The sequence below is a fragment of the Equus caballus genome, chromosome 28 (assembly GCF_041296265.1).
Source record: "Equus caballus isolate H_3958 breed thoroughbred chromosome 28, TB-T2T, whole genome shotgun sequence".
Classification (NCBI taxonomy): domain Eukaryota; kingdom Metazoa; phylum Chordata; class Mammalia; order Perissodactyla; family Equidae; genus Equus; species Equus caballus.
This window is the reverse complement of record NC_091711.1, coordinates 47,591,382-47,603,566: the sequence shown is the minus strand read 5'-3', so window position 1 is coordinate 47,603,566 and position 12,185 is coordinate 47,591,382. Positions and strand designations below refer to the sequence as shown.

Below are 12,185 nucleotides of genomic sequence, written 5' to 3'. Positions count from 1 at the left end.
GAAACTTACAGCAATAAGTGGTTCCATTAGATAAGAAGAAAATCTAAATTCAGTGACTCAAGGTTTCACCTTAAGAAAGTTTAAAAAGAAAAGCAAAAGAAGAAACCCGAAGTCAGACCTCCCCGGGCGCTCAGGTTGCTCAGAGTCCCGCCTGATTCCACTGTTTTGTGGCCAGCTGTCCCCAGGAGGGGGATTCCTGCTAAGGGGCCTCCTCGCAGGTTCAGGACACTGGGCCGCATTCATCCTACCAGCCCTCCCGGACCCGCCGCCCACACAGGCGCGGGAAGGGGCCCCACTCGCGGCTTCAGAGACCCCCGCGGCCCCCGTGACCCCCGCGCCCCGCGCCCTGCGGCCGTTGGCCCGCCCCCGCAGCGCCTCCCCGTTTCCCCAGGGCGGCGGGCATCATGCGGCCGGGACCCGCGCTCCTCCTCCTGGGCCTGGGCCTGGGCCTGGGCCTCGGCCTCGGCCTCGGCCGCCTCCCTGCGCCCCGGGCTGCTCGCGGGGTGCGGGCCGCCGTCCCCGGGGCGCCCGCCTCGCTGCCCGGCGGCCTTCGCGGCCTGGGCCCCGCCGAGGCCCGTCGCCCCCCGCCCGAGGCCCGGGCCCGCATCCCGGCGCGGGGCGAGGCGGCCGCGCCGCCCTCCTTCAGGGGCGCCCCGGGCCTCGGGGGGCGCGGCGACCGCCTCCGCCTGCGGCCCCGCGTGGCCCCTGGGGGCGGCGTGGTCCTGAGCGGCGGCCGCAGCCTCTGCCTCCCTGGCGGCCCCGCGCGGTGGCCGCGCCGGGCTTGCCTCCGCGTGCACGTCCTGCTCCGAGCCGGCCGAGCTGCCCGCAGCGCCAGCGCGCCCACCCACGTGGACCTGCACCTGTCAGCCGCCGGGCGCCGGCTGGCCCTGCTGTGGGTCACCCCCCGGCTGCGCTCACCTGGGCGACTGCAGTGGACGTTCTATCTCTGGCCCGTGGAGCCCGGAGTGGCCGCCGCCTCCTCCTCCCACGTGTCGCCCCGTTCCGTTCTGCCCGGAGAGCCTCAGCCCTACGTGGGCTTCGTGGCCCAAACCAAATGTCCTACAGATGGGCCCACCCGTGTCGTTTTAAAAGCTGTCAACTCAAACAGTTCCCAAGACATGGAGTCTTCCGTGTCCTGCCAGATGTCACCACAGGTGCCCTGCGTTATCCAACAGGTAAAGATCATCAATACGGATGAGGAAGGGTCTCCCTTGAGATTGACCAGGAAGATGGAAGCCACCATCAATGTCACCGAGGCGTTTGACTGCCTGTTGGCCCTGTCCATTTCTCGGCGCTGGAGAGTCTACTCTGTGCCTTCTGTATATGATGAACCAGACTGGACTCACCCTTTGGATGCACCACAACTCCCATTAGGGAGACCTCCAACAACGATACATATCCCCCAGAATTCGTTATCTCTGGGGGTATATGTGTTTAATTTCACATTGTCCATCAATGTATCGGATCCCATCAAGCGTACCTTACGAGGTTCAGATTCTATCTATGTTGCCATTGTTAAGAGTTTCCTGAAGGCGGTTATTCTTGGGAAGTCCAACATAACAGTTGATTTCACAGATGGGCTGGTTCTGAATGGAACAACGTCCTCTGATCCAGATGCAAACAACCCTTCAGAAGGCCTCCAGTTTTCTTGGTACTGTACCACCAATCCAAAAAACTACCATACAGATAGAATAACAGTGATGAGCAAGGACGTTTGTCTCCCAGAGCAGGCTGATCTGAAGTGGACATGGGCCTCTGGCCCTGTGCTAACACTTCTGCCAGAAACCCTTAGAGGTGGCCATGTGTATTTTTTCAGAATGGTGGTCCAGAAGAATGACCGAACAGCATTTGCTGATAGAAGGGTACATGTGCTCCAAGGACCAACACCTATAGCAGACATTTCATGTATTGAAAATTGTGATACGGTTTTAGTTGTATCAGATAGATTTTCTTTGTTTCTAGACTGCACAAATTGTGCAAGAAACCGTGATTCCTATAAATGGTCAATTCTGTTGTCTTCAGGTGACGAGATGCCATTTGATTGGACGGGGCAAACGACGACAGGGAGAAATGGTGCTTATTTGTCTGTAAAAGCGTTTGCTTTTAAGCATTTCTCTGAAGCTAAGTTTTGGATTTCTCTATCTGTAGCAACTTGGAGTGGAGCGAACTTGTCGTTCAGGCATTCCTTTATTATTAACCACGTCCCTGAAATCGGAGAATGTGAAATTAACCCAGCTAAAGGAATTGCATTTTTTACTAAGTTTGTTGTCCAGTGCCGTAATTTTAAGGATAAGAACATGCCTCTTACATATAAAATAATAGTTTCTGATTTGCATGGTTTGGGTGAAATCAGTTCTTTAAAAGAGAACACCTTTGGGGCCATCCTGTATTTGGGAAATAGTCCCACATCACCTCCTTCCTTTCTTCCTGTTGGTGGGTTGACTGCTCGCTATGGCGTGAAGATACATGCTCAGGTATATGACTATCTAGGAGCTTTTTCTCAGGCGACTTCGTACGCCACTGTAGAGCCTCCTACTAATAAATACTCGTCAGAGGCTGTGCTGCATCAGTTACACAATGCCACCATGGGACCCAATTCATCACTGTCGACCTTGCTTCAAAAGCAGGATTTTTTAGCTGCAGGTTATTTAATGTATATAGCAGCTTCCATTTTGAACAGCATGAAAACCGAAGTAACTCTGCAAGCTGACAGAGCCAAACTCCAGGAACACCTCGTCAATCAGTCCTTCCTGCTTCCTGTAAGCACTTTGGAGGAAATTAGCCAGGTAGTCACGACTATAACGAAATTAACCCAGAGAGCCTCTGAATTCACTCGAGTTGCTCAGAAACTTGCCACGGTCAGGCTCTGGCAAGCAAGTCAAGCCCTACGACGGTATCAACAGAAAGATAAACACTTTCGCTCTGAACAAATAGAAATCTTGAGCACGGGAATATCAACAAGTTTTTCTAATATCCTAAAAGTGACTGCTCGTCACGAAGTTGCTGAAGATCCTTTCTATATAGTAGAATCTCTAGCAGAAACAGTATTGGCTGGTAAAGTGCCGGGGAACAAAAGCACTGTGATAAGGGGCTCCGGCTTTAACATGTATCTCGAGAAAACTGAAAAGTGGGATGTTAGCAAGGTCTTCAGCAATGAGAAAGACTGTCGAAATTGTTTCCATCCCACACTGAATGTGAGCAGCGTTCCTAGTTTGCCTGCAAATGCTCCAGTTTCCACAATGTTTTGCGAGTTTGAAGAGGACCCTTTTCCTTGGTTAAATTACCCCGCAAACGTTTTGACAGAGGTGGTTGGATTCAGAATGACAGGAGCTGCAGCTAACGGTGACGTGGTAGAGATCACACCTGATGTATCGGAAGTGTACCTCGTCAGAAAAAACTTGAGCTTTGCGGCCTTTAATCTCACAGTGGGACCCAGCAGTGACTCGTTGGTTGATGGGTGGCTGAAAAAGACAACAGGGGCATTTCGTTTTGAAGTGGACAGCGGAGCAGTGAAAGAGGTGTTGGTTCACATTGTGACAGAGGTGACTGTGTTGTTCACAGTGTTGGTGTATGCTGGCGGTCAGATCACCCCCACTGCTCTGGTCGCCGCCTTCCTCGTGCCCCATGACCTCCCTCCGATTGCCAACCAGAGTGACCTGTTTGACCCGGCCTGTATGGTGAAGGAGGCCCGCGTGGTTTGCCTCCCACCACCCCTGCTGCAAGTCATAGCTCAGCGAAGTGGCTCATCTGAGTGTGCCATAACCATTCTTCTGCAGGCCCCTCGTTTTGTCATGGAGCCCAGTGACAAGCTAGTGAGAATTTCTCTCTTCAGCGTAAACTGCTTGTACATGAATGGGATTCAGAGTGATTGGAGAGAAGATACCTGCGTTCTTGGAGAGAAGACCACCTGGCACAAAGTGCACTGTATCTGCAAGCACACAGGGCGGGCCAAGCGGCAGCTGGATGCAATAAAGCTAGCCAACGTTCACCTGCGCACCCACTATTTGACGGCCAAGGTGATTGTGGTCCCGAATCCTGTGGATCTACGGGTAGAGGTCATCAAGAACGTTGTCCACAACCCTGTGACCCTTTTGGTTGTCGTTTTCATTATGCTCATATACATAGTCCTAGCTTTCTGGGCCTTGCACAGAGATGAAATGGACCCACTTCTTCGGGAACAGGTGATAGTTTTACCTGATAATGATCCTTATGATAATGTATGTTACGTAGTCACTCTTTTTACCGGAAGCCGTTGTGGGTCTGGGACCAGGGCCAATGTCTTTGTCCAGCTGATGGGGACAGAGCGTACCAGTGATGTGCATTGTTTAACCCACCCGAATTTTACAACTCTCTACCGAGGAAGCATCAACCCTTTCCTCCTGACGACGAAAAGTGACTTGGGAGACATCCATTCCATTCGTGTGTGGCACAACAACGAGGGCAGAGACCCCAGTTGGTATTTAAGTAGAATCAAGGTGGAAAATCTGCTTAGCAGACAAATCTGGCTGTTCGTCTGCCGGGAATGGCTTTCTGTTGACACCTCTGTGGACAGAACCTTTCATGTTACGCACCCAGATGAGCCTCTAAGCAGAATGGACTTTTTCCTGATAGACACCGGTTATAAGCTGGGGATGAATCACCCATGGTTCTCTGTTTTTTCTGGTGTCATCCCTAAACCATTCACTAGGCTCCAGAGACTGTCTTGTTGTTTAGCAATGTTGCTGTCCTCCCTGATGTGTAACATTATGTTCTTTAATCTAAATAAACAAAAAACCAAGGCAGAAGGGGGGCAATATATCAGATCAATGATGATAGGAATGGAAAGTGTCTTAATTACCCTCCCTGTGCAAGTGATGATCACATTTCTGTTCACCTGTTCCCAGAAGAGACCTCAAGCGACTCTAGATGAGGTGGCTCCTCAGGAGCATCCCTTGATGTCAGAAGAAAGTGGGTACTGGGAAGAACGTTTGGAAAAGTGGCATGCTCACGAAACTGCTGAGCCACACGCCCAGGAGGCTGAAAAGCTTCCATCTAGGAAAAAGACTAGACTTCCTAAGGCTTCTGTCAAGGCAACCTCTAAAAGAGGGCACCAGCGTAAGAAACCAGGAAGCAAGGTCTCACATCTCCACAGAACCAATATAAATGCCAGTAATGCAAACGTGAACCACAGTCAAGATGTCCCTCCTGCAGAGCCCGCTTCCCAGGAGGACCCTACACCTGTCGAAAAGCCCAGGATTGTTCTGCCGTGGTGGTGTGTTTATATAGCCTGGTTCCTGATTTTTGCCACTTGTAGCATATCCTCATTCTTCATTATATTTTATGGACTGACTTATGGCTATGAAAAGTCAACAGAGTGGCTCTTTGCATCATTTTGTTCATTCTGTCAGTCAGTTTTTCTGGTGCAGCCATCTAAAATTATCCTCTTGTCAGGCTTCAGAACAGGTAAGCTTAAGTACTGTAAAAACCTTTCGTGGGTAAGCAAGTATCGTTACAGTGAGATCAAGCTGCACAACGTGAGCATGCAGCCCGATGAGAGGCGCAAGCTCCATCAGCGCCTCACCCAAATCCGAGGCACGAGGATGTACCAACCCCTCACAGAGGACGAAATCAGAATATTCCAGAGAAAGAAGAGGCTCAAGAGAAGAGCTTTGCTCTTCCTGAGTTACATTCTAACTCATTTTATCTTCCTAGCCCTTCTGTTGAGGCTTGTCGCCCTTCTACACCACACTGACGGCTTTTACTATAATCAGTTCATTCGTGACCAGTTCTCCGTGGACCTTGCTACGGTGACCAAGCTGGAAGACATCTATCGGTGGCTGAACAGTGTGCCGCCGCCTTTGTTCCACAATGACCTGAACCCCACGTTTCTTCCTGACAGCTCTTCTAAAATCCTCGGCCTTCCACTGATGAGGCAAGTGAGGGCAAAACCTGGTAAAAAAACTTGTCTGCCTGCCAAAAACTTTGTGCAAACCAGCATGGCAGGAGAAATTCATTGTCATCCCGAATATGGCACCGATCCAGAAGACACAGAAAACTATTCTAGCCTTTGGAACAAAGTTAAAAAGCGGGCTATCGACAAGAATGCCAAAGGGTTTACTTATAAGCCTCCAGAAAAGAAATGGGTGTATTTTTCCTATGGACTTTTACATACCTATGGATCAGGAGGATACGCATTCTATTTTTTTCCAGAACAGCAGCAGTTTAATTCCACATTGAGGCTCGAGGAACTCCAGAGAAGCAATTGGCTTGATGAGAAGACATGGGCTGTGATTCTGGAGCTGACAACTTTTAATCCAGACGTAAACCTGTTCTGTACCATTTCAGTCATATTTGAGGTTTCTCAGTTAGGAGTTGTAAACACAAGCATATCTGTGCACTCTTTCTCACTTGCTGTTTTCAACAGAAAAACCTCAGCAGAAATCTACCTGTATGTGGCCATCCTCATTTTTTTGGTAGCCTACATTGCCGATGAGGGCTACATCATTATGCAGGAAAGGGCTGCCTACGTGACAAGTGTGTATAATTTGCTCAACTTTGCTTTAAAATGCATATTTGCTGTGTTAATTGTGTTCTTCCTCAGGAAACACTTCTTAGCCAGTAGCATAACTCAGTTTTACTTGTCGAACACTGAGGATTTCATTCCCTTTCATGCAATTTCTCAAGTCGATCACATCATGAGGATAATTTTGGGTTTCCTGTTATTTCTGACAATTTTGAAGACCCTCAGGTATTCCAGAATCTTCTATGATGTGCGTCTGGCTCAGAGGGCCATCCAGACTGCCCTTCCTGGCATCTGCCACATGGCCTTAGTGGTGTCCGTGTATTTCTTTGTGTATGTGGCCTTCGGCTACCTGGTATTCGGTCAGCATGAATGGAACTACTGTAACTTCATTCATGCCACTCAGACAATGTTCTCCTATTGTGTTTCAGCTTTTCAGAACACTGAATTTTCCCATAACGAGGTTCTTGGGGTCCTGTTCCTCTCGTCTTTTCTGCTGGTGATGGTCTGCATATTGATCAACTTACTTCAGGCAGTGATCCTGTCTGCCTACGAGGAAATGAAGCAGCCCGTGTTTGAGGAACCATCAGATGAAGCGGAAGCAATGACCTATCTGTGTCACAGGCTAAGACATATGTTTAGCTTTCTGCCCTGCCAATCTGAGGCCAAAGATGAACCCGAGTTCTTCGTCGACATGCTGTATGGGCAGCCAGTGAAGACCGGCCGCCGGTATCTGGGGCTGAAGACCAGAAACATTAATGGGCAGAAAATGGTTTATCTTGTTGTGTGATCGATGACAGTTTCAAGAGCCACAGTCCAGTTTCCCCTGAATGCTCAGTTTGCGGGGTTAAGGAACGTTTAGTGGCTCGGCCGTGCTTTGTACCCATATCCTCCTCAGTGCACACCCACTACTTGGCCTCCACTCTCGGGAACATGAAAGGAGGGTGTTGGAGTGTAGTGCAGCATCTGGGGAAAGAGGAGGATGACCAGGTGTGAGTCCTGGGTTGATCTCCCATTAGATAAGAATCAGGCGTCTGGGGCTCCCACAGTAGTTTAGAGGATTAGAGATGCAGCTGAAGAGACCCAGTCTGAAGCTTCCCGTCGACTCCTTAAGGCTCCTGCACGTTAAAGATGTAAAATTTGATAACATTTTCTGGCCGTGAGACATGAGTTTTGTTAAACAACAGAAAGGTGTGTGTGTGTGGGAATTCCCACCCAAAGACAGTAAATATTCTGTATATTGAAGATAGCAATGTATTCATCCAGGATCTGGGTTCTTGGTTATCTATGGCATGGTGGATGGTTTAGGAATAGTAAAGAAAATGCAGTTTATTGTTTAAGAGAAGTTTGGGCTAGCAGCTGTTATATTTTCACTCAGAAGCATGTTCATTTATGTAGATGCCACTTTACACTTTCTCAGAATTAAATGTGAGATTTCTCCTATGAGCCTTGAAGTGATTTCTGCACGTGGGGCATGTGCACAGATGGCTTCTGCCCCGCAAGTTGAGGGCCTGCAAAGGGGGACGGCCAAATCAGGCGGTGGCTGCTTTGTCCCCAGGTGTGTGTTACTCACACGGCTGCTGCCCCTGGAATCCTGAGCTGCAGGGGAGTGCACGCTGCACCCTGGCAGGCACAAGCGCACACACACACACACACACACACACATCATTTCCTCCTGAGGGGACGCCTGAGAACCCGGGGCGGGGAGAAGTCTTCTCCGCCAGAGGAGAGAATGGAGAGGCTCAGTGACTCTCCCAGGCCACCCACACGGGCAGTGTTAGAAGTTCGGATTTGGATTTTCTGACTCCCCTGGTGGGGAGGTCACGGCATCGCCTGGTCTATACTGGCCCACTGGTCCCACATGGAGCGCACGTTCACAGTTAGTGCCTCCCTTCACGGCCTGACTTCTGAAAAGGTTGAGAGAAAGAGTAAACGGGGGCCAAATGATTACTTTTTACTGATGGAGGCAGGTTTCAGTCTAGTCAGATGCACTCGCCCATCGAACCACAGCATGAAGAGTTTAAGCCTCAGATGCTGGCAACGAGGGGCAAGCCTCCCCTTAGAGGCTTCAAAGGCTGATGGCAGGCGAGGCAGACTCATGTGCTCCGTGGGTGGGTGCGCACAGACATTCTTCCCAAATTTAGCAATCAGCTGAAGTCTCTGCCCCTCTCCTGGTGCCGTGGGAGGCTCAGGTTATGCTAGCTGGCCTCCCTTCCTGGGAAGAAAGCTCCGGAGGTGGGGAGAGGCCAGCAGCGCATCTCATGACCTGGAGCTGTGCAGCGGGAGAGTGAATTACAGGGTCATAAACACAGGGCCCAAGTGGGCAATCCCAGCCAGAGAAGCCTCAGTGGTCCAGGAAGGGGGCTCCTGGGACCAGCATGGAGGCAGTCTGAGTGAGGACCCGGGACGGCAGCTGCGTGTCCTGCGAAGGAGACAAGACTCTCAATTTCTGGTTACAATGAGAAGCCTAGGAGAGTCACAGGACATTTTCCACAGGTATTGGGAGAGAGAAGAGTGCCAGGGGCCTTCTTCTAGTCTGATAGAGCACTGGCAAGTATTTATATAGTTTAGAAATACAGAGATGCCAATTACGACATTATCAGGAAAACAAAGTAAGGAAGCAAAGTGAAAATTCAGGTTTGTTTTGAAGGCCATTTGCACTCGACATGGCAACAATTTCCAGAGGAGTCTTTTAAGACTCCTTTGTTCTCAACACCATCCCACAAAGACTCACACACACAGAACTGAAACTGCTGACCCAGGGCCATTTCCAGGCTTTCCAGTCCTTCCTTTCTGCTCAGTCTCTGATGGGGGTGCCAGTGAGCAACAAAACCAGGAAAAGAGTGGCTCGCTGGTGGGCTGGGGAGAGGACAGAGGAGGAGAAATAGAAAAGTGGAGAAAAGTGAAGGACTCAGCCCGTGATGAAGCCATGCGTGCATTTAAACTCAACCCTTAGAACAAATTGGGCTTTTAAAATTCTTCATTGTTTGTGTTTCTCTCTCCAACTGATGCTGTAACTCATATTACCATATATTATAAACATTTTCCCAGGGAGAAAAAAAAAAAAGACTCCTTTGTTCTCATCATATTTCCAGGATTACGGTAGGTATATTCCAGAACAAGTTGGCAACAGTTATGAATACCCTACCAAGTCTGTACTACACAGGAAAACAAGATGGACGTTCCTGGATTTGTTCTCAATTTAGCCCTTATTAACTCAGAGTAGTTGAACAAGTTATATCTGCAGAGAGATCTCTCCATCCACACGGGAGAGGAGACCTGTCCTTCATCTACCTCAAACTCTTTTGTTAATTATGAAGACTTGCATTTCTTTTTTCTTTTCTTTTCTTTTCTTTTTTTTTGAGGAAGATTAGCCCTGAGCTAACATCTGCTGCCAATCCTCCTCTTTTTTGCTGAGGAAGACTGGCCCTGAGCTAACATCCATGCCCATCTTCCTCTACTTTATATGTGGGACGGCTACCACAGCATGGCTTGCCAAGCGGTGCCATGTCCGCACCCGGGATCCGAACCGACGAACTCCCGGAAGCTGAAGTGGAACGTGCGCACTCAACTGCTGTGCCACGAGGCTGGCCTGAAGACTTACATTTCTAAGGCCTGCTTCTGTATGTATATTATACCATTAAAAGTTTACTTAAAAACTATACAACATTAAAGGTATTTTGTCCGTTGACAACAAATACAGGTCTCTAAATGCAGCCTCCCTCCACCACTCCACGGAGGGCCACACTTTCCCATAAGCCAGAAGAAACCCCCAGCATCACATGGACGACTTCCTCTGGGTGCCATATATACTGCTGTGCTTTGTGAAAATTCATCTTGCTGTACACTTGGGAAGTAGGTACTTTTCTGTATGTATGTTATACTTTTAAGAGTTTACTTAAAAAACTAAGGCCTGCTTCTGGAATTTCGTTAGTGCTAAAAGCAAAATGCAAGCCTTTAGACTTAATTTTACTGGCAGAAATGGAGAAAGAGATGACTAGGGCTGCAGTTAACAGTGAAACAGGGTGCATAAGGAATTAATCTTCCACGGTACTCCTTTTTTGTTTTTAGCAATACTTTGCTTTAGATTCTAATTTACATTCAATTCCTTATTTTCCAATTTTCAGATTTCCTTTCTCAGTCTGTACCTAAATACACAATGTACAATACTTTAGTATTGTGATTTTTAAAAAGCTTATAAGCTATTCTCTTAAGACCACATTTATACAACATTTTATCAGTATTGCCACAATACATAGGTAATCATTTTCCCCAGCAAGCCCACTCTAACATTGTGGGGGCCCAGGGCAGGATGCCAAAATCCAAATGTCTAGATATTTAAAGGTTATAAAACAAGGTTACCAACCATCACATAAAATGTTATATCTACCTACCTTGACAAATACACCTTGATAAGGACAACATAAAAAATTATATGTAAAGCTGTGGCTTTCATATGGCTGAAAATTGGCAAAATATCAAAGATAACTGAACTATTATTGTGCACTTCTGGAGGTTCTGTCCATGGGCCACTGATGCTTGAATAAGTAAGAAGACATACATAATCCATAATTTATTATGTATGTATGTATACCACAAAATTTATTTTTCTTGCCTTTGTTTCAGAAAAAAAATCATTGTGTTGATAATAATAAAATTTTCATATAATTGTGTTATATTGACAATTGTGCCAAGTTAGATAAACTTTCCTGAGTCATTATAGTTTGTAGACAGTTTTCAATTATTTCAGTTGGGAGAAACTTCACTCTGCTGAGGGAGCAGCAGCTGGAATTGTCAATAAAATTCTTAAAGCTTTAGATTTAGAATTGATCCATGAATAGTGACATCAGGTTTAAACACGGTAAGGAGGGTGAATCTGAAAAATTAGCACCATTGCAGAAAATATTACAAAATATTTCCATTTCATTATATAAATGAAATAATTAGTTCACTATTCTCACCATATCTTAATATCTTACAACATATCTAGATCCATACAGTAGTTCTTAAGTTTTTCTCCTTTCACATTTTTCAGTACTAAGATATAATAAAGAAAACTGAAAACTACAGTAGGCTGCCCACTTGGTTCAACTCTCTCTTCAGTAGCGACTATACCTTGACCCACAGTGGCCAGAAAATAGTCTCCAGAGACATTATTTTCAGGATTATTTGTACATGAATCTTCTCCTTCAGAGTCCAGCAAATGTTTCTGTTTCCTAGTTCTAATTTCCCTACATTGTATTTGAATGCCACCTTAGTGTTTTCTAAAAAGTACTTTATTTTTTAGAACAGTTTCAGGTTCACAGCAAAATTGAGGGGACGATTCAGAGATTTCTCCTATACCCTCTGCCCCAACACATGCATACCCTTCCCCATTATCAACATCCTCACCAGGATGGGACATTTGTTACACTTGATGAACCTATGTTGACACATCATTATCACCCAGAGTCCATAGTTACATTAGTGTTCACTCTGGGCGTTGTACATACTATGAGTTTAGATAAACGTATTATGACACGTATTTACCACTATAGTGTCACACAGAATATTTTCACTGCCCTAAAAATCCTCTGTGCTCTGCCTATTCATCCCCCACCCCAACCACTGGCAACAACTGACCTTTTTAGTGTCTCCATTGTTCTGCCTTTTCCAGAATGTTCTATAGTTGGCATCATACAATATG

At 47.3% G+C, this 12,185-nt stretch overlaps 1 protein-coding gene across 1 annotated transcript; it reads left to right on the top strand.

The window, feature by feature from the left end:
* Positions 1–404: 404 nt before the first annotated feature.
* Positions 405–7,969, top strand: PKDREJ (polycystin family receptor for egg jelly). The gene has a single exon (XM_070254039.1). The coding sequence runs from the start codon at positions 405–407 to the stop codon at positions 7,287–7,289; it is 6,885 nt and encodes a 2,294-aa protein (XP_070110140.1). The 3' UTR covers positions 7,290–7,969.
* Positions 7,970–12,185: the final 4,216 nt, after the last annotated feature.

Bases quoted from the DNA above. Each gene is read 5' to 3' on its own strand.
- PKDREJ (XM_070254039.1), top strand. From the start codon at position 405: ATGCGGCCGGGACCCGCGCTCCTCCTCCTGGGCCTGGGCCTGGGCCTG.